The 21,286-nt window shown below is 46.2% G+C and overlaps 3 protein-coding genes across 5 annotated transcripts in view; 1 reads left to right on the top strand and 2 right to left on the bottom strand.

Annotated features, from left to right (window-relative positions):
• The window catches only part of Pi4k2a (phosphatidylinositol 4-kinase type 2 alpha), a 32,174-nt gene extending 29,867 nt beyond the window's left edge, over positions 1 to 2,307 (bottom strand). The window contains exon 1 of the mRNA XM_060389684.1: positions 1,802 to 2,307. Within this exon, the coding sequence (XP_060245667.1) occupies positions 1,802 to 2,233 (432 nt within the window). The 5' untranslated portion in view covers positions 2,234 to 2,307. The remainder of the gene's footprint in view (positions 1 to 1,801) is intronic.
• Positions 2,308 to 3,900: 1,593 nt separating this feature from the next.
• On the bottom strand, positions 3,901 to 6,878 carry LOC132655845 (uncharacterized). The gene is made up of 2 exons (XM_060389655.1): positions 5,969 to 6,878; positions 3,901 to 5,124 (listed from the first exon to the last, which is right to left on the bottom strand). Exons 1-2 carry the CDS (start codon positions 6,549 to 6,551, stop codon positions 5,096 to 5,098), a joined length of 612 nt encoding a protein of 203 aa, XP_060245638.1. The 5' UTR covers positions 6,552 to 6,878; the 3' UTR covers positions 3,901 to 5,095.
• Morn4 (MORN repeat containing 4) lies at positions 6,254 to 17,206 on the top strand. Of its 3 annotated transcripts, none has more exons than XM_021661412.2 (5): positions 6,254 to 6,394; positions 13,741 to 13,838; positions 14,813 to 14,927; positions 15,648 to 15,757; positions 15,944 to 17,206. In XM_021661412.2, the coding sequence occupies exons 2-5, from the start codon at positions 13,772 to 13,774 to the stop codon at positions 16,090 to 16,092; spliced, it is 441 nt and encodes a 146-aa protein (XP_021517087.1). In that variant the 5' UTR covers positions 6,254 to 6,394; positions 13,741 to 13,771; the 3' UTR covers positions 16,093 to 17,206. The 3 variants fall into 3 exon arrangements, with proteins under 3 accessions (XP_021517087.1, XP_060245657.1, XP_021517086.1); XM_060389674.1 differs by having other exon boundaries at positions 6,307 to 6,446; XM_021661411.2 differs by having other exon boundaries at positions 6,327 to 6,467.
• Positions 17,207 to 21,286: the final 4,080 nt, after the last annotated feature.

The following is a 21,286-nucleotide window of genomic DNA, read 5'->3' as shown; positions in this document are numbered from 1 at the left end:
AAAACATTCAAGGCCTAGATTAGGTGGTACAGAGGCTAGAAGAAGCTTCCAGGACTATGCCTAGATTAGCAGATGGGGGCACTAAGCCTCTAAGAGGACAAATCAGGAGAATAAAAGTTACTTTTACATAAGAGCACGAGTTGCTCTTCTGGAGGACCCAGGGTTCAATTTTGAGCACCCACATGATAGTTCGCAACCATCTAACTCCAGTTCTAGAAGATCCAACACCCGTTTCTGGTCTATTTGGGCATCAGGCATTGCACATGGTGCACACAAATAAAGACAAAATATCAATATATATAATATAAAATTTTTAAAAATTAAAAAGTAAGATGAACAAAGAGTCCACAAAGGACCTTGGAAGTTCAGGCAAGAGAAACATGAGTTAGAGGCCAGTCTGGGCTACATAGTGAAATCCTAAATAGTAATTTTTTTTTCTTTTTGAGACAGGGTCTCCCTGAGTAGCCCTGGCTGTTCTGGATCTCATTCAGTCAACCAGGATGGCCTCCAACTCACAGAGATCCTCCTGCTTCTGCCTCCCGAGTGCTGAGATTAAAGGCTTTCCCAAAGCGCCTGGCTAATTTTTTAAAGTTAAGATTATATATACACAATTCACACACACACACACAAAATGCAAGGGACCAGCTGCAGAGTGGTGGCAACATGCCTTTAATCCCAGCGCGGGGAAGGCACAGGCAGGGTGATCAAGGCCTGGTCTACTCATGAGTTTTAGGGACAGCCAGGGCTACATAGAGAAATCCTGGGGAGGTGGGGTAGGGAAAGGAAGGGAATTACCCATTGTTTTAATCCATGTAACAAGAGTACATTTAAAACATGAACCATTCTGGCGCATCTGAAACCATCAACAGGAAGGCACTGACATATCCTGACCTACTATTCCTCTAATAACTCTGGTCTGATCTGTGTTCAAAGTTTTAAATTCTTGCCGTGAGACTGCAAAATGTCATTTTTGTGTCACTAAGCACCTACTATTTTCTTAAATTCTGAGAAATTTAAATTTCTCAGAAGCTGCCCTGGTCACCTCATGCCCCACATTATCCTACTTCCATAACCCCACTACGAAAGCAACGGACAAAATTAAGGTCAGCAAAACTCTGCCTTCGCTAAGTAAACTGCTGACAGGCTTGGGGGGGGGATTAAAGGGCAGGAGACAGTCTTGTGTTTTTAAAGCTCCACGCCCTAAACTGAGGAGGCATTCGCTACGACGTGAGCCTTTTCCCAGGAGGGAGCAATAACCAGGCCAGATGACACTGATACGTCCACCCACGCCGTCACCACTGACTGTTAACAGGAAACCTAGGATCCCCGTACAGACAACCCCACGACATAGAGGCTGGAATTAAATCCTCAGAGCCCGTGACAGGTCAACTGACCCACAGAACAGGAAGACACGGCTTTGGGCCAAACTAAAATAAATAAATAAACGGTGAAAGAGAATAGGCCTAAAGCCCGGAGTCCGGAGGCAAGGACCGGGTACTCGTCCCAATAGTTTGAAGCTAAGGAACCGACTGGAAAGCAGCGCCGGTCAGCACTTCTTAGCCCCACATCTGGTCAATTTCCTCTTTTCACTTTCCGCTCACGCCTTCCCCCGCCCCCAGCACACACACAGAGAGGTTCTGATTGATGTTGTCATCCCGCGAGGCTTCCCCATCTCCAGTCCCCAGGAGCATCCCCATCCCGCCGGGGGCCGGCGCTGAAGTTTGTCTTCTGTACCCTCCAGAGTCTCCGTTTCCCCGGCCCCGGGGCGCCGCCCCCGCCGCGACCGCTCCCCGGCGCTCACCCCCTGAGAGTCCTTGACGAAGTAGCTTCCGCTGGAGCCCTGGTAGATGCGCTCCGGATAGATGCTGCACTCGATGGCCACCTCGGCCTGCCGCACCACCACCTCGAACTCGGGGTCCTCCGGGAACTCGTTCCGCTCGCGGTGGGGCTGAACCGCATGCGCCGCCGCGACCGCCTGGGCAGCCAGAGCCTGGGCCTGCGCCGCCACCGTGTGTGTCTGGCCCTGCGCCGTCGCGCACCGGGCCCGGTCCAGCAGGGGCTGCCGCTCCCGGTCGTGGCCGGGCGAGCACGGCGGAGACGGGCCGCAGCCGGCCGCCGCCACGCGGACCGCGCCCCCCGGTACCTGCGGAAAGTGAGCTCCGGAGCACGACGGGAAGGTGTACTCCGGGGGTTGGGCCCGCTCGGGGGACACTAGCGGGCTCGTCTCGTCCATCCCTCAGGCCGCCGGCTCGGGGACCCGGCGCGCTCCTCACCAGCGCCTCGCGGACGCGACCAATCCACGGCACTCCCCACCTCCCTCCTGGCCAACCAGGACGCGGGGCCTCCGTAGCTCCGCCCCTAGCCTGCCCTGTTTACTTGGCGACGCGTAGGCACGGCCCCTCTCGCTGGAACAGTAGCCAATCAGAACCTGCGTCTACGCAATCACGGCCTCCACAGCTTTCGCGTCACGCTCAGTGAAGACTGCGCATGCTCCAAGCAACAGGCACGCCCTCTGCCCCTAGCCCCGCCCCAGCCTCTAATTGGCTGACAGAGCGTAGGACGCTTTCGTAACTGCAGCTTTCTTAGTCACTTGTTAATTGACTGCCTATCAGGCAACTGGCCGTGAGACTGCAAAATGTCATTTTTGTGTCACTAAGCACCTACTATGTTCAAAGAATTGAAGAGACAACAATGAAGTAAAGATGTCCCGTCCACCCTCATACTATCTCAGTAACTTTTAAAAATCCCAGTCTTCATTCAGTTTACGTAGTGTATGAGCAAATGAGTCAATGCTTTATCTGATCGTTGAGGAAAGCTTTGGTCCCTTGAGAATAAAAAGCGCTTGACATTATTCACTTTAATGTCTAGACATCGTTGGTTCTCGTTTCCATTAGTAAAGGGAAGGAGAAGATGGGCCTCTGTCCCCACTCTGGATAAACATCGTTTGAGGACAGTAGGACATAAAGAGCTAACAATATTAGCTCAAAGCCTATGATAGTTCATAGACTTAAGAAAGTGAGCAAAAGCTGTATACAGAGCCTGTACTAAGAGCCGACTCCTAAAGGAAGTAACTGAATCACAAGGGGAAAGAAGGAAAGAAAAGGCACGTAAGGCATTGCCAAAGAAAAAGAGGAAGGCCGCCAAAGCCTATTTAGGACAGCCTGCTTGACTTGACCTAGGGGAAGCAGAGCTAAAGGCTAAAGGCCTGTGAACCAGCAGAGGGCTTGTGACAGATACCCGGAGGACACGTGACAGGTACCTGAGTTTCTTTTGCAGGAAAGAGCTTGATAGAGGGAAAGGAGTGGGAGCACGTCCACTCCAAACCGACATGAGTGAAAAATGGGGAGAATGGGGGCTGCAGGGATAGATCAACAGTTCAGAGCACTTGCTGCTCTTGCAGAGGAATGGAATTCAGTTCCCAGTTCCCAGCACTCCCATCCCGGTGGCTCACAGTCTGTAACTCCAGCTCTCTCCTGGCCTCTTCACTCATGCACTCTCTCTCTCTCTAATAATAATAATAATAATTAATAGGGCCTGGAGAGATAGCTCAGCAGTTAATATTGCTGGCTGTTCTTTCAGAGGACCCAAGTTCAATTCCCAGCACCCACATGGCAGTTCACAACTGTCTGTAACTCCAGCTCCAGGGGATTCAACACCCTCACACAGATATCCATGCATGCAAAATACCAATACATATAAAATAAAATAAACAAAATTTTAAAATAATAACAATTTTTTTTTAAAGTGTAAAATGTAATACATAGAAATACAGGCTTGGAGATCAGAGACATTTGAGGTTGAACTCTGTTCTATAAATGATTCTTATTTTTTTTAAGATTTATTTATTATATGTACAGTGCTCTATCTGCATGTACATGCGCACACCAAAAGAGGGTGCCGGATCTCACCATAGATGGCTGTGAGCCGCTCTGTGGGTGCTGGGAATCTAATTCAGGACCCCTAGAGAGCAGCTGGCACTCTTAATCTCTGAGCCATCTCTCCAGCCCATGATTCATATTTGTAAAGAAGTTCATTTCTAAAGTTCCTAATCTATAAAATGGTAATTACTACCCTTACCTCATTTGATTGAGAAAAGACTCTATAAACAAAGCATTTAGCATTGTACTCAGGACATTAAAAGCCCTCCTCAAACATTCCCCTTTCATAACTGCTGAAATTGTTGCTAAGTACATTTTTGTTTTTCTTCTCAGAGTCGCCAGCAGCTGGAAGAAAGAGTTTCACAGAAGATGGCCAATCACATAACTGCAAATACTTTATAATCATACCTTAATATTTTATATTTATTTAATTTTTTGTGTGGTTCTGAATAAATGTGTGTGTGTCACATGTGTGTGCATGTGCTGAGGTCAGAGGACAGCCATTAGTTCTCTTTCCATTGTGTAAGCTCCAGGGGTCAAACTCAAGCTGTCAGGCTTGGTGGCAAGTGAGCCATCTCACCAGCCCCATAATCCTGCTTTCTTGGTCCTACTCACTAGAAGCATTGAATTAAAAGAGCTATTGCTTGGTTGTATGTATGAGAATATCTTGGGCTTTTTTCCCCAAATGAACCCCTCTAGGGCTGAGACAGTAGCTACGTGGTAGAGTGTTTCCTTACCATATGGAAGACCAATCTCCAGCATGATGAAGAAAGAAAGAAAGAAAGAAAGAAAGAAAGAAAGAAAGAAAGAAAGAAAGAAGTCATGGCAGCCAGAGATCTATATAGAGTTCCACTGGCTTTTCAGTCATAACTAATTGAATGATGTCTACCTAACTAATGCAGTGATGTCTGCCTCATGAGTCCTCAGAACCATGGAAATGATATTTGACATCACTCATCTCATTAAGATTAAGAAGTTAAAATTATGATCAAGGGAGGGTCCAGGATCAGAGTTCTCCCTGGAATTCTGAGTTTTCTCTACAGAAATCCCCTCAGACTTTATCTCTGTGTCTACCACTTAGAACTTGATTTCCCTTTCATGTAAGCATGTCAAAACACGTCCTGATACATACAGAGAGCTAGCACTCACCCAGAGCTAAGTATGCACAGGGCATTGTTTGAAACATCTTACCTGGGTTAGCTCTTTTAACTGCCATTCTAACTCCTGCGATGCTGGACACTTCGTCCTAAGGAGACAAGGTGATTAGTCCTTACCCAATAAGACAGCTTACTGACCAAAGAAACTAAACATCTTGCTAATTTACAGGTCTTTCCATGATGTAGCCCCACAGAATCTGTGATTTAATCTCATTTCTTCATTTTTCCTAACACGAATTCTAATAACGTCCCTTTCCTTACATTTCATTCTCTCAATGACTGAACAACTTTAATCCACAGTCTACAATTTAGCTTATATTACCAGGCAACTGTTAGAACTCTATTGAATCTACTGCTCCGACTTTATTTTACAAGCTAGGGAGCTTACTAAGTTACTCAAAAACAAACCCAATCAGTAACAGAGATAGTATGTGAACACAGAATTCAAATCTTTTAAAAATAACTTCCGACTACCATTCCTTTTGCGTTGTGTTCTCATACGAGTCCTGAAAAAGCCATTATTATTGTCATCATTATCATTTTCTAGCCTGCGGCTGAAGAAATCCCAATTCAAAAAAAAAAAAAAAACAATCTGAAGTAATTCGCTTTGTCTCCGTGTCTCACGCGTGTAACAAGCCATCATGAGAGAGGCAATAACGACAGTGGCTTTCCAAGCCCAGCAGAACCCTCGCGCTGCTCGCACACAGTTCAGTAAACAAAACATAGGGCTACACGGATATTTGGGAACAGTATTTGGAGAAATTTGCTCCAAGGATGGCAATATATTTTAAATACAGAGAATGGGGGACACAACGAGTCCCTTTAAAGGCCAAAGTGCAGCCCTCCCTAATTATAAAGCTGAGCTTCGAAAGCTGGATTTAGGTTCTCGTCCTACTTAGCGGCGGAGCTGTTTATGAATCTAAAAATCACAACCTCTTGAGCTGGTAGCCACTTTGAACACACGTTCGGGCTCACGCGGGATTAAAGTTTCTGCCTGGGGGTCTCTGGAGAGGTGAAGCCTGGGTCCTCCTTTTCTATTGGGGTTACGGAGGTGGGACGGCAGGCTCAGCCCCACCCCTCTTTCAGATCTTTGGCCCAGGCCCCTCACAAAGATGGCACGGAGGAGGGCTGGACCAATGGGGAGTGGCGTTGCTCGCGGTTGCCTAGGTAACAGCCAATGAACGGCGGGAATTGTGCCCAGTGCGGCCGTCAGGGATGGCGGCATCCGGCGGGGCTGAGACGGTTGGAGGCGGCGGAGGGGAAGGTGGCTCTGGGGAGCCCAGAGGAGCAAAGATACTGGCGGCTGGAGCCCCGCGTCGCGTCGGGGCGTGACGGTCGTCCCCGAGAAGCCGAGCTCAGGTTGGCTCGCGGCGCGGGGGAGAGGACGACGGGGGAGTGTAGTCCACCAGGTGCGAGCTGAGGCGTCCGACAGGTGACCTGGGAGCGAGCCTCTGTCCGGGCTGTACTGACCACAGAGTGGCTGCGAAAAACGTGGCTGCGAGTGGGATCCCAACATTAGGTTTGGAGGTTTGATCCCGAGATCGTAGCCCCGGGCTACACAGGGCTACACAGGTTATCGAGAGGGGTGTGCCGGGCTGTGTCTAGAGGGATCTGAAGAGTCTGTGGGGTGGGAGCAGACCTCCAAAAGGACAGAGCTGGGCTGGAATGAAAGTGCAGCGGGAGACTAGCGTGCCTGGTGAAGGTCTAGGGCTTTGTCTGATTTGGGGCGCCTCTTTGCCGCGGGTGGGGAGACGTCCCACATACTGAGGCTTGGGAAATGGGTTGTTTCGGTTACTTGGGGGGTGGGTGTCATTTCTGTAGTCCAGCATCCATTAGGTACCAATAAGAGTAATTTCACTGTGGTAGAGCCTGGCCCAGCCATTCCCCTTTCCCTTGGCATGGAATAGTGTTCTGACAAACGTTACTCCCAAGAGCCCATTCCTCTCGTGGCACTATCTCTTTAAAAACCTTCATTTTGGTGCCAGTGTTCTCTTCTCGGCTTCTTGAATCTAACTATCCCCACATTCTTCCTAAATAAGACCTGTTTATAACAGCGTCATTGTTTACTTCCCACATTGAAGAGCTATAAATTTTAAAACCTAATTATTTCATTTTTACTTTAAAATATGTTTTACAGAATGGTATTCTCAGTTTCCTAATATTTGTTCACTTTCTCCTCTTAGGGCTCCAAAAACCCACGGTTGCTTCCTTTATAACTAAAAGGACTTTTGTTAAGACTGCCTACCCAAGAAAGGTGGCTTTGGGTGCAGTTTGAAGGGTGTGGATAGTTAGATAGCCTCTAACTGGGGATATAATGATTTTTAGGTTGGGGAAAAGATTTTTGTTATTTTGTTTTAAAACTTCTTAATTTAAGCTGAACATTGTGGAGCCTTGGGAGGCAGAGGCAAGTGAATCTCTCTTGAGTTCAAGGCCAGCCAGGTCTACATAAACAAAAAACAATCTTTCAAAACAAACAATGTGTTTCAAAAACAAACAATTAAACAAACAAAAACTTCTTAATCCAGAGAAAAGTTCTCCTGTGAATACACAAATATTTTTTTAGTAAGCTTGATTTTTAAAAACAAGAGAAACAAATGGGAGACTGGATGGGTAGCTTAGCAATAGTAGTTGCTGCTCAAATAGTACTTGCTGCTCTTGCAGAGGGTCAAGAGTCAGTTCCCAGCACCCAAAATGGCAGCTCCCAGCCACCTGTAACTCTAGTTCTAAAGGATCTAAAGCCCTTTTTCCCCCCTGCCTCGGGCTCTTGCACCCATGTAGTATATATACCCTAAGCAGGGTCACACATGTACACAGAAATTTAAAGCACCTTATAAAAATGAAAACACCTTCTCACCACTGTCTTAGAGTTCTGTCGGGAGCTGTCCATGGAAGAAAAAATTAAGATAGCAAGTGATATGGTCTCTTTTGCCGAGTAATAGGATGGTGGTTTATGGAGATAAAATAGTAATTTTAGGTTATGTTTTGGACTGATCTTTTGCAGCTTTTCTATCAGTACAGAAAGGGTAGGTGTCTGTGGGAATTTGAATCATCTTGGTTTGTGCCTGGGTTCCATGTGTATATCTAGGCCTAAGGCATCAATTTTCTTCAAGACTATATGAACAAGTAGTGTAAATACTGATTTGTGTTGGGCTTTTCCATCTTCATTCACACTGGATACACTTTATTAAACTATAGTTGTCTTAATTAGCTGTGGATAATCATGTTTACGGGTAAAATCCCCTCATGGCCTCGTGGCTGTGCAGCTGACTGTTAATTATCACCAATAGCAGCAAGATTCATAAGTTAAAATTCAAGCACTGTCTCAGGTAGTGACAAATATCAGTGATTTTGACACACATAGCAGTTTCTAGCCAAAAGTATTCAGCCATAGCCTGAGAGCCATGAGTTCTACATATGTTCCTTTTAATTAGCACTTCTGATTTGAGTCTCAAGACTGGTCGTGGTTTTGACAAATAACTTCTGAATTTACTGTATGTCTCTAGATAAGAAAAAAAAAAGGATGGAAATGTGTAATATATACTCTTGAAAAACATCACAGAATGGTGTCAGGAGTAGGTTGAAGGATGGTGCTCTACTTATTATCACTAAACAACAAATTAGCCCAATATTTTGCAGCTTAAAACTACCCCGTGATACTCCCAGGTCCCATGGGCCAGGAAATCTAGGCCTGACGTCATGGAGTGGCCTCAGTGTCTGGGAGCTGGAATCATTTGACATCTCTTTCACTGATGCCTGGTCCTGCCTGAGCTAAGACAATTAAAAAGTGAGAATGTCAAGCTATGGTGGCACACACCTTTAATTCCAGCACTCAGGAGGCAGAGGCAGGCACATCTCTGTGAGTACGAGGCCAGCCTGATCTATAAAGCAAGTTCTAGGACACCCAGAACCACACAGCAAAACCCTGACTTGAACCTCCTTACCCTCCCCCCAAAATGGGAATGCCAACTGGTGCAACAACACATGTCCTGAACTTGCTTGGCTTTCTCATTACCTGGGAGCCTCCAGATAGTATTTTTTTTTTTTTTAAATAACGTTTTGCGTGTCTGTATGTGTACATGCCGTGGTATGCTTGTGGAGGTCAGAGGATAACAGTTCTCTCCTCTGACTGTATGGGTCCAGGGATCCAACTCAGGCTGTCAGTCCTGGAGGCAGGCACCTTTTCCTGCTGAACCATTTCACTGTCTCCCGTCAGGCGTTCTCAGGTGGTGGCTCAGGTCTCAAGCTGTGGGTCTATCAACAGTTAGAATGTACGTTTGTGATGACCATCACTTCCATGGTGCTGTGTTTGAAGCAGTCCCAGGCCGGTCAAAGTTAGGGAGACATTGCAAACGTCTTTAGAAGATAAAGTCTACCACATATGGTAATAAAAAAAAAAATTTTTTTTTCCAGGGGCTGGAAAAATGGCTCAGCAGTTAAGAGTACTGGCTGCTCTTCCAGATGACCCAGGTTCAATTCCCACCAACCACAATTCACAACCCTCTATAATGGGATCAGAGGCCCTCTTCTAGCATGCAGGCAAATATGTGGATAGAACACTCATTCATTAGATAGATAGATAGATAGATAGATAGATAGATAGATAGATAGATAAAACTTCTTTTAAAAATGAAATATATTTTCAAATTTCATCACCTCTTTAAAATATTTAAGATATTGGCTCAAGAGCTGACAGCATAACAGCAATAACAAAAAGATAGATTTACAACTTAAGAGCCTGGCTAGTACTTTGCCCAGAGATAATCCTAAAATAGTTCCTTTTCCCCCTGATCCCATGGAACAAGGTGAGACACCACTCTGGAAGTTTCATGAAAAAAATGTTATCCTCCTGAAGCCCTATGTACCCGCTCCTTAAATCTCACTGCAGTAACCCACCAAAGTTTGAGTGAAGAGAAGTGGGTTAACCCCCACCAAACATGTACAGAAAAAGCCCTTATCTTACTGTCTTGTAAGTCTCATGACCGACTTCATCATGACAGTAAGTTAAAAGATTTAGACAAAGATATAGCCTGTTAGCCAACCGTGGTGGCGCATGCCATAAACCCAGCACGCAGGAGGATCTCTGTGAATAAAAGACCAGTCTGGCCTACGTAGCAAGCTCCAGGCTAGCCAAGATGTCATAGAGAAGACCCTGTCTCAGAACATCACACACACACACACACACACACACTCATGTACATACACACATGCACTCATACACACAGCTCTTCAGATTCAGGTGGCTGTGTTTTGAAGAGTTAGGTGACAATCTGAGGTTTTTATTTTGCTTTCTGAGACCAGGTGTCATCAGTATCCCTGGCTGTCCTGGAACTCAAAGAGGTCTACCTGCCTGTGCCTCCAGAGTGCTGGGAGTAAAGACATGTGTGACACCATGCCCAGCATGTTTGCAACATGTACCTTCATATGACTTTGACTGTCATGAACTCTTTTAGTTTAGTTCTAGAAAGAACCAAAGATGGCCTGTAGCTATCAGAATACCTTGGCTCCACTGTACAAAATTTTCTCTTGAAATTCTCATGGAAAACGTCTTACCTTTCACTCATTAATGTTGTATTTGCTGTGAAGCCACGGTGACCTTGTCCCAAGCCAGCTCTGATAAGACGATAAAAGTTTCCATTTCTGTGCAGCTTGAAAGCAAAGGAAACTGGTCACTGGCACCAGGCCCACAAGTATTTAAAGGATCCTCTCCAGTTCTGTGTACGAGTTCCTGTACTCGGAAGAAAAGATGCACTTGTCATGTTGGCATCAGTCAGGTGCCTGCCAGTGAGATTTCAGGTTGATTATTCATCATGGAGATCTTTCAGTTGCAACAGTCAGTGTCTCCTTATGGTTCATAGCCCATAGGCTAAGTGGGTGTCTGAGGATGTGCTGGTTAAAACTATAGGTTCCCAAGCTCCAGCTACACAGAATCTGGCTCAGCAGGTTCAAGTTTGGGCCTGTGAATCTGCATCTTATCATTTGAAAAGACATTGTATTGCTTGAATATAGAAAAGATGAAAGGGTGAATAAAAAGATCTAGAAAGTTGAAAAATACTTCTATTGTTTATTGGTTCTGCTTGCCTCAGTTTATGCTTAATGGTGTCTTCAGTATCTCTCTCTCTCTCTTTTAAAGATTTATATATACAGTGATCTGCCTGCATGCCAGAAGAGGGCACCAGATCTCACTACAGATGGTTAAGAGCCACCATGTCATTGCTGGGAATTGAACTCAGTACCTCTTGAAGACCAGCCAGTGTTCTTAACCTCTGAGCCAACTCTTCAGCTTTTATCTCCCTTCTTACTGGATATCCTTGAATACAAAATTCTTTTGCCACCCACTAGTTTCCAGTGCTATTGATATGCTTCTTGTTTTCCTGATATACTTAGCATACCCTCTGCTCTTATACAAGATCACCACCACCATGCGCGTGTATGAATATGTCAGTTTTTACTGGGTGATGGCACACACCTCTGAGACACAGTGGCTTCAAACTATTATTTCTTTGTCCAGTGAAACTGTGAGTCATTAGCATGGGGCTAGGCTCAGCGGATATCCAGGTCTTGCTGAGTTCCTGTCTCTGTGGTCAGCTGAGACAATTACTCCACGTGATCTCCCCTCATCTAGAATATTAGTCTGGACTCACGCACTGGAAGCAAAACAGATTCAAATGCAGCACAAGGGCAAGCCCAGCACTTCTCAGATCTCTGAATTTATGTATTCGGAGATCTGTGTCTCTGTATTCTCACCTTTGGTAACACTCCATTAGCTAAGAAATGCACATAGCCAACCCAGACTAAGCCAACTCTGTCTGTAGAAGGGACCTCTTCCTTGCAAGTGTCTCTGACTGGACTCTACTACTCCAACCCCTCCTGTTGTCACACTTATTTCCCTTGATCACTGCTTTCATCCTTACAACCCTTGTTTCACAAGCCACACACTCTTTTCTTCCCTAAGTTAGCTGCTACAGTCTCTTCAGCCCATTTTTCAGAGAGTGCCATGAACTGTCCCAACCTAAAACCAAAGGGTCAGCATGAAGGAAGGAGGGCCAACATAGTTAGGGAGGGTCACGTGCTTGTCCTTGCTCAGGCACCAAGCAGGTGTTTGTTATGAGTGGCTTTTAGATTTTTTATGGGTGTGAATAATTACCTTTGGGTATGCATGTGCACTGCGTGCTTGCTTGGTACCTACGGAAGTCAGAAGAAGGTCTTAGATCCCTGGAACGGTAGTTCAGATGGTTGGGAAATACCACATGAGGCTGGGAATGAAACCTGGGTCTTCTGCAGGAGCAATGAGTGTTCTTAACCACTGAGCCATCTTCCCAGCACCACCTGAGCTTTAACCACTCTGAGCTTCTGTTTCTTTGCCTGTAATATGAAGGAGTCTGTAATGGAAGTTTTGGTTTCGGTAAAAACTCAGCTATGTCATGTAAATATGTTTTTGTTTTAATCCCAAGTGTGGAATTTTAGTTTGGGCTTTAGTCTGTCCACAGATAATTACTTCCTGTAGGGCGTGGTCTTTGCTGGTTTATAAACACTGACTCAAGCAGCACAGGGAGGGGTGTGGTCTAGGACCCTGAAGGATATAAATACAAGAGCCCAGAAAGAGAAGAAGTGGCTGCTTGGAGGCCACAGATGGAGGGAAGCGTTTCAACACAGCGGTGTTTGCTGTTGACTGAGATTGGTATTGTCCCAAAAGAACCCATTGACCCTAAACAGCCAGGAGAAGTAAAGGGGTCTGTGCCCCGTCTCTCCACTAACCTTCTCTCTCATACCTAGGGCTAAAGGATTGATGGAAGGGAAGTAGAGGTGTAAATACCACAAATAAAATAGAGTTTAAAAATGAGCACAACAGGAGTCTAGAATACATCTGTGAGGTTCTTTAAAAACTCATGGTCTCGCCCTCTCCATCACCCCGCAGTAAGCTGTCTTCTCCGGTTGGACCAGCTTCTTCGTTTCCCCCCAGATAACTTGCGTTTCCGTTGCTCTTTCACTTTCTTGGCTGCTTGTTTTTGTTTTATTCTTTTTCCTATGTATTTATTTCAAGACGGTTTCACGTAGCTGAGGATGACCTTGAATGCACAACCCGCCTGCCTCTGCTCTCCAAGCTCCGAGATTACAGCCGTGCACCGTGGTTGGGCTGAAGGCTGCTCGCTCCTGTTCTTGCCTATTTCTGCCTTCTGAGTTTACACAGAACTACCTTGTCTGTGGTAGAGCTTGGAGTTTCGCCTGCTGAGCTTACCAACTGTACCGTAGCTTCATTGAGGGGAGGGAGACTGTCTTATGCATCTACTAAGCACATAGTACCCATCAAGTAGATATTTGCAGATTTAACCTCCATTTCCATCATTTCCGGTCACAGGAAACAGGAGCTGACTGAAAACTTTTTTTTTGTTTGTTTGTTTGCTGAGACATGGTTTCTCTTGTGTAGCCCTGGCTATCCTGGAACTCTCTTTGTAGAGCAGGCTGGCCTCGAAGTCACAGGTATCTGCTTGCCTCTGCTTCCTGAGTGCTGGGATTAAAGGTGTGAGGCATTGTGCCTGTCTTGGCTGAAAACTTTTAAGAGACCTAGGGGTGAAGGTGCTTTAGCTGGTGGGTGGTGAGGATGGTGTTAGGTGACCTGAGGTGGTGTGTATGCACTATCTCAGAGGCAGAGCACAGCCTCTAGCCCTCTAGCCATCATGTGACTCTGCTTTCTCTGTTTCTTATAGTCGTCATCCTTTGCCTCTGTAAGCTGCCACCATGACCCTGACGAAAGGTTCCTTTACCTACTCCAGTGGGGAAGAGTACCGTGGCGAGTGGAAGGAGGGTGAGCAGGACCCCTGTGCAGCAGCTTCATCTGAAGCTGTTCATCCCCCAACTGCAGGACTCAGTCCACATAGAACCTTTCTGTTATGTCAGGGCTTAATGGAACTAGGAATGAGTTCAGTATTCCCGCTTCTGGTTTAAAGTGCTCTAACAGTCTGATGTCTTAAATGTGGATGTCCTCAGAAGAGTAAAATGAACTCTGTTTTTGTTTGGTTTTGGTTTTGGTTTTGGGGTTGGATTTGTGTGTGTGTGTGTGTGTGTGTGTGTGTGTGTGTGTGTGTGTTTTGGTTTTTTTTTTTGGTGTTGTTGTTTTGGTTTTTTTGTTTGTTTGTTTGTTGGTTGGTTGGTTTTGTTTTTGTTTTTTGAGACAAGAGTTTCTTTGTGTAGCCTTGGCTGTCCTGGACTCGCTTTGTAGTCCAGGCTTCAAACTCAGAGCAATCTGCCTCTGCCTCCCTGAGAACTTGGATTAAAGGCCTGTGCCACTGCACTGGGCTACAAAATTAATTCTCTTGGGTGCAGATTAGAGAGTTCAGTCATTGAAGAGTCCAGTTTAATGAAGTCATTGCAGTGAATCTTCAGAAGTTGAGGAAGATGTGGAAGTTAGTGAAGACCCTCAAGAACAAGTGACATCCCTTGCCCTGGGTTTTCCTTTTTATAGTTATAACTAATCTATTCTAAGGAGTAGCAAAATTCTTTGGAGCATATATTAAAATATATACTATATTCTAAAATAGAAACTATCCCATAAGCACTTTAATGGTTCGGTTTGGAAATCCAACCTGGCCACTGTAGAGTCTCACAGGTTCAGTCCTAGCAAGCCGCGAGACTGCCTCAGGGAGACTGTCCTTTCCACGCTCACAGAGCTGAAGGGCAGGGCTTTGTGGGTACAGTTGTGGAAAGTGTGGGCTGCTAAGCCAGTGAGGGACCCTGAAGCTGCCCCAATCCAACCTGCTACCTGTCCTTCTCTTTGCTCAGGCCGAAGACATGGCTTTGGCCAACTGATGTTTGCGGATGGCGGCACCTACCTGGGTCTCTTTGAAAATGGGCTCTTCAACGGCTGTGGCGTACTGACCTTCTCGGATGGCTCGAGGTGAGTATTAGTTTCTCAGGCTTTGAACTAGCGAGGACTTGGGACACCGCGGTGATTGTCTGTTCAACCCTGAGCTTGCCCGTGCCCTAAAGAAAACAGACAAGGGGTGAGCAGTCCTCTTATTGATTACTTTTAAAATTAATTTGTTCATATGTGTTATTTCTTTGTGGAGGGTACACCACAGCACATGTGAAGGTCAGAGGAGTCAGGTCTCCCCTTCTACCATGTACCCTCCCCCCCAATTTAACTCAGGTGATCAGGCATGGAGACAGGTTTCTTTTGTCTACTAAGGCATTCGCCAGCCCTTCTTATTTTAAAATAGTAAGAGCCTGGCGTGGTGGCATATGCCAGTAATCCAGCACTAGGGAAGCAGAGGCAAGAGGATCTTGAGTTTGAGGCAGACCTGGGCCACCTGTAGCAAGACTTTTGTCCCTAAATAAAACAAATATATTAAAAAGATGTGAAACTGGAAATGGCAAGAAGGTGAGTGACCGTCTATTCTACTTCTGTTCACGTACATTCCTTTCCTGGAATTAAGACTCACATATATGCCCTCTGACCCTTGGCAGTGGTGCGGGTGGCACTGTTAGAGCTGCGATGGGCAGAAGGAACTTTGCCCGGTGCCTTGACTAGCACACACATTGGCAACTGCTTGTCTGGGTTACCGTGGACAGCTAGACCACCCACTAAAGGCTAACTAACATCTTGGTGTTTCTGCAGGTATGAGGGGGAGTTTGCCCAGGGCAAGTTTAATGGCGTCGGAGTCTTCATTCGCTATGACAACATGACCTTTGAGGGGGAATTTAAGAATGGCAGAGTAGATGGCTTTGGTAAGCTTCCGCTCAGTAGGGCAGCAATCTAGGCAAGTGGAACACAGGTACTCTTAATTCATCTGTGGCCCTCCAGCAATCTGTGCTGACCACGGCCATAACTTCTTCCTCCTCTTCAGCCTCTGCACATTAAGTTGACCTGGAACATTCATTAATGCCTTCTCCTTCTCTCTGTCCCTGTCAAAGGCTTGCTGACTTTCCCTGATGGTTCTCACGGAATACCCCGCAATGAAGGCCTGTTTGAGAACAACAAGCTGCTGCGCCGTGAGAAGTGTTCCGCTGTGGTCCAGCGTGCGCAGAGCGCCTCCAAGTCAGCCCGGAATCTCACTGCCTGATGGCGCTCGGGGCACAGCTGGAAAAGCATCTGTAAAGTGACGTCCCTGTGAGCATGGGAGGTGAACCAATGAACCGGAGCTGAGATGAGAATGACTGCGGTGCCACAGCCTGTGAGGTGCTCTGTCACCTGCCAATCAGGAGTTCAGTCGCAGAAAAGCGTGGGGGATTTTAGCCCCAAGACCCTGCAGCAGTTCTGTCCTTCCCTGGCCCTTACGTGCTCAGAACAGGAGCCGCCTTGCTTCCTTGCTGTTACTTGGGTTAGTCAGTGCTGTGGCCTTCTCTCCATCTGCTGTCAAACCATGTAGACTCTCCTCATTCCACCTACCCTTACGACAAATGATCCCAGCCTCGACTTAGGGCCAGTCCTGTGTGCTACCAGGGAGAAATCAGGGAAAAGACGGAGTGACTTAGAGCTGAGACCACAGCAGCTCCATAAGATCCAGGCCAGAGCTTTTCTGGGTGCTGCCTCCTCATTCCCTGCATCTGGAGGCCCAGCTCCTGGCTGGCCTCTGTGTCTTCTTACTCCTTCACAGTGTAAGAGTGTGGTCTTCTTTACAGTCGACTGTCTGTCTTCCTTCCCTGGGTTACAGCAGATAGACCAATCCCCGTCTGTGCCTCTCTCTTCCCTTAGCTGTCAGGCAGGATCCCTTTATAGAATAGCCAAGTAAACTAGTGAACAAGTAACTGTGACTGTATTCATCACTCAGTCCAGGGCAGAGGGCGGACTATTCAGGCCTCCTGTGGATTGACCTGAATCCCAGGGAAAGCTCGCACTGACAGTTCCGTCCCAGCACACCACTGTACCACACTCACTGCCCCTGGGCTGTTGAGAGACTTGGACCCATTTTGGTGTGAACTGTCTAGAACTGGCTCTTCTGACTTGTGACTCTTCAAGCAGGGGTCTCAGCCCTCGGGCCTGGGGCAGATCTTCCTGCCGAAATCATCACAAGGTCTCTAAGTAGCCTAGGTCCCAGCCCCAGCCCCCCAGCTCCCATCCTCAAACTTCCCTCAATGCAGACTGTGGTGGAAATGATAGCTGTGTGCCTCTATTTATTCTCCGAACTGTACTGTAGAACACTTGTATAGGAATAAAGCAATCACCAGAACGGCCTACACTTAGTGTTGGGGACTTTCTGGGATTGGGGCCTCATGAACATCAACTTGTTTGCTGTTTATGGAAGCTAAACAGAGAGGTGCCTGGAGCCTGGAGCCGATACTGAACACTCTGCTACATGATGTCATCTGTTTCTCAGAACCCATGTGGGGAGCTGGGGAGAGAGGCCAGTCAGTGAGGTGTGTACCCAGCAAGCATGAGGACTCAAGTTTGATCCTTGGCAGCCAAGCTTATTCTCCCAGGTCTAGGGAATCAAAGACAGAGGATCTCTGAGGCTGACTGTCCAGCCTAATCATCAGGCCCAGGTACCAAATGAATAGTCTCTGAGAAATACAGACAATTGACCTTTGGCTACACATGCACCCTCTATGAGGCAGAAGGCATGGGTTTTTTAAAACCAGCAGGCTCAGGTAGCCCAGGCTAGTAAATGGTAGGGCTGGATGGGGTTTCTAGCCTACACTTTCTGATTCCATCCCCCTTCTACTGGATTCCTTTCACCCTGAGCATCAGTGTATACAAGCCCAAGACCAGCTGTTGTCAGACCTACTGGGTGACCTCGAGTCCACCCATGGCCAGGTTTCCCCTTTTCTGCATCCAGTGGTGGATCACCTCACTCTACTAGTGAGAGGAACAAGATAACTTTACAGGTCTCCTTATAGGAATTTTATATCCCATGTTAAACTAAGTTCTCTCAGCACTCTTCCAGAAAGCAGAAGGACACAGACAGAAGCAGATGAGTGCAGACAAGACCCACCCTGCAGTTAAAAAATTAAACTAGGCCAGCTGAGCTCAAGGTCTTCTCCCTGTTGCAAAAGATTGTTCCCAAGGTCTCCTCCCTATAGGAATGTCCAAAACCGGCAGTACAAGATAGGGTTTCCTGGCTACCAGTCTGGAAGGTCACAACTCCCTCACCCAGATAGCTCTTTACTCCACTTTTCGGAGAAGTCACAGGATGTGATGGTCACCCCCCTCCCCAACTATGACCAAATCTGAACGTCGTAAGACATCCCTGGTGTAACTTAAAGATCAGATATCCTTTAGACGTCTGGTGACTTGGGTGCCTAAAATGAACCAATTTTGTACTGACAAGCTTGCAACCTCACGCCTCCCATACTTTCTCCTTTAAAAACCCAAGGCTTTTGTCCCCCACTGCTGTTCCTTGCTGACTTGAGAGGACGCCCCATCGCACAATGGTCTGAATAAGCCTCTTGCTTTTGCATCGATCTGAGTTTCTCTCAGTTGCCTCTCTGGCAATTAGGCTTGCCCTGAGCCTAACACTAGCTCCTTTATGTACAGGTCTTACCTCAGTCTTCCTCTCAGCTCTGGGAGAAAGGTATATTACAGGTGGGACTCAGGAAAGTTAGGGGCTACCCCAAACATAGACGGTAAGGGTCCCAGAACTTAAGCCCAGGGCTGCTGTTGTTGAAGCCCAGAGGCTGAGCTCTTAGCCAGCTTTCTAGAATGCCTCTCCCAGCCTTAGATTTTTTTCCCATCAGCCCTAATTCTGTGAGCCCTGCTGCTCTGGAAGGCAACTGGGAAAGAAGCCATAGAGCCACGCCCCAAACTTTGATGCCACCAGACGCCTACTTCCAGTTGGCGATTATCTCTATCTTCTGACCCAAACAGGCACCTATTCTCTATTTAATGAGTAATTTAAAATTTCAGTCTTAGCTTTTCTGCTGCTGGTCCTGAATTACCACCAAAATTAGCTGAACATTTTAGAGAAGGCAATCTCTTCTTTATTCATGTATCGAGTGTTTCTAGATACTCAGCTGAGCCCTAGCCCTTTTGCCTCTTACTGTCTTCCATTCAAAACATACGGGAAGCTGGGAAAGTGGCTTAGTAAGCAATGTTTGCTACACAAGCATGAGGACCTGGGTTTGAGTCCCCTGTACCCACACATAAAATGCCAGGTGTAGCAGTACATGCCTGAAACCCCAGCTCTGGAACATAGAAACAGGCAGATCTCAGATCCTTGCTGCTAGCCAGGATGATGAAAATGACAAACTCCAAATCCAATGAGAGATGCTGCCTTAAAAAACAAAGTGGAAAGCAATAGGGGAGAACGCCCTGACATCACTAGTCCCCACTTTGCCTGCAGGTGTAATGCACATATGCATACACATTAACAAAAATCAAGTTTTCCTAGGTCACCTCTTAGTAATGACTGCTTGCTTGAAATTATTAAGGAGTCTCTCAGTGGTGAGAAAGGGCCAACCGTGCAGGCTCCACTGCCTTTAGAGAGGTCCTTGGCATCTGGCCAGGAAATCTACTCCATAAGCATTCAAGTTTCACTTGTTATATTTTATTATAGTAACAAAGTGATCGGCTTTGATAATAAAAGTAGAGTGCTTTCAGAGAAAGTCCTGTCTCAGTCCAGTCCCCGAGATTTATTCCTGGGCTGGTCGGAAGTCTTCTAGAGTGTACATCAGGTGTCTTTCCACCAGGTGTCATTATTTGCTAGTGTGACAAAGGCACTGGGCTGTCTTGGTCACTCGGGGAGGAATTCAAACTAGAGACAAGATTATGACAGGAGCAGAGTTAGGAAAGGGCATTGTGGCTAGAATGAAGCTTGGATACCTTTCACAAACAAGGGACACAGTCTGGTCAGGCCATCCTTGACTTTAAAGCCACATCATGCACAATTTAAGATTTCTAGCTTCAAGTTAGAAGTAACAGTCCCTTCAGTAACCAATTTTCTTAGTTTCTAGCTGCACCTTCTACCCTTTTGCTAGGTTCCCTGGTTCATCCTTAACGCAGAAGAAAATACCCACAGTAGATACACGAAATTGTTCCTTCCTGGTATGGGGTCTCTAGGGACTCTGTAGGGTGCATATGTGAGAAGCCACAGCCACAGGCTGTGAGAGAGGAGCTGAAGGCTGCCCAGAGCTTATGGGAAAGGATTCCTGTAGTGGTAGAATGAGAATGGCCTCCACAGGCTCCTATATTTAAATGCTTAGGGAGTGATGATATTTTAAAGGACTAGGAGGTGTGGCCTTATGGAGGAACTGTGTCACTGGAGGTAGGCTTTGAGGTTTTCAAATGCTCAAGCCAGACCCAGTAGCTTTCACTTCCCACTTTCTGCAGATCCGAATGTAGAGTTGTCAAGCTACTTTCCAGCACCATGTGTCACCGTGCTTCCCACCATGGCAATAACGACCTAACCCTTTGAAACTGTAAGACCAATTAAATGCTTTCTTTTCTAGGAGTTGTCATGGGCATAGGGTCTCTTCACAGCAATAGAACTCTAAGATAGAAGTTGGCACCAGTGGGCAGGGTATTGCTGTAACAGCCTGACTATGCTTTTTGTTTGCAGAATGTGGACTGTAGGACTTAGGACTTGGAAAACAGTGGGATGCTTTAAGTGGGGTTTAATAGGCTGTCCTAGTAGGAGCATGGGAGACAGTGGTGCTGAGATCAAGGTAGATTATGGTGGCCATGCCCAAGAGTTTTCAGAGGAAAAGATTATTAAGTGCCTAGAGACTATTCTTGTAATATTTTGTCAAAAAAAAAAAAAAAGAAAAGAGAAGAAAAGAAAAGAAAAAAAGTGGCTGCTTTTTGCCCTGTCTGAAAAATCTGCCTGAGGCTAAATTGAAGTTTTCGGTTAATGGCACTGGCAGAGAAGATTTCAAGATAGCTTAGTATGATTGTGTCACCTGATTATTAGTGGCCAGTCTTCTACAGATCTGTAATGAAAAGGGGCAAGTGGGACAACAGAAAATATAAAATGTAGAATATAAAATATACAAAATATAAAAGCTTGAGGAGAAAAAAAAAGTATCAGGAAGTGGAATGGAGTTAAGTCCAGGGCTCAAGGAGCTAAAGTTTAAAGAAAAGCCTGATGCTAAAAGGAATAAAGGGAATGGTGACCTCAAGGCCAAGACCCCACCCAGCTAAGCTTTCAACTTGTGAAACAGAATTAAGAAAAAGTTTACATAGTGAAGGAAACCATCAAAACCAGAAAGCTAATGAAAATGTATCTGAATGAGGGGCTCAGGTTCCAGCCCCATCAAGCAGCAGAACTTGGCAGCTTCAGCCACATGTTTCTGACTTTAGAATCAAACGTAGAGGGTTTTAAT

This window comes from Meriones unguiculatus, chromosome 1 (assembly GCF_030254825.1).
Source record: "Meriones unguiculatus strain TT.TT164.6M chromosome 1, Bangor_MerUng_6.1, whole genome shotgun sequence".
Lineage (NCBI taxonomy): Eukaryota > Metazoa > Chordata > Mammalia > Rodentia > Muridae > Meriones > Meriones unguiculatus.
The sequence above is the reverse complement of the archived record's forward strand: the minus strand, read 5'-3'. Positions and strand labels throughout refer to the sequence as shown.

What these genes read in the sequence shown, in the direction of transcription:
- Morn4 (XM_021661412.2), top strand. Translation starts at nt 13,772, where the DNA reads ATGACCCTGACGAAAGGTTCCTTTACCTACTCCAGTGGGGAAGAGTAC. An exon ending in CCGTGGCGAGTGGAAGGAGG is followed by an intron (nt 13,839 to 14,812) that starts GTGAGCAGGACC and finishes CTCTTTGCTCAG; the next exon opens with GCCGAAGACATGGCTTTGGC. An exon ending in ACCTTCTCGGATGGCTCGAG is followed by an intron (nt 14,928 to 15,647) that starts GTGAGTATTAGT and finishes GTGTTTCTGCAG; the next exon opens with GTATGAGGGGGAGTTTGCCC.
- LOC132655845 (XM_060389655.1), bottom strand. Translation starts at nt 6,551, where the DNA reads ATGTTGGGATCCCACTCGCAGCCACGTTTTTCGCAGCCACTCTGTGGT. An exon ending in AGTGGCTACCAGCTCAAGAG is followed by an intron (nt 5,125 to 5,968) that starts GTTGTGATTTTT and finishes TTGTCTCCTTAG; the next exon opens with GACGAAGTGTCCAGCATCGC.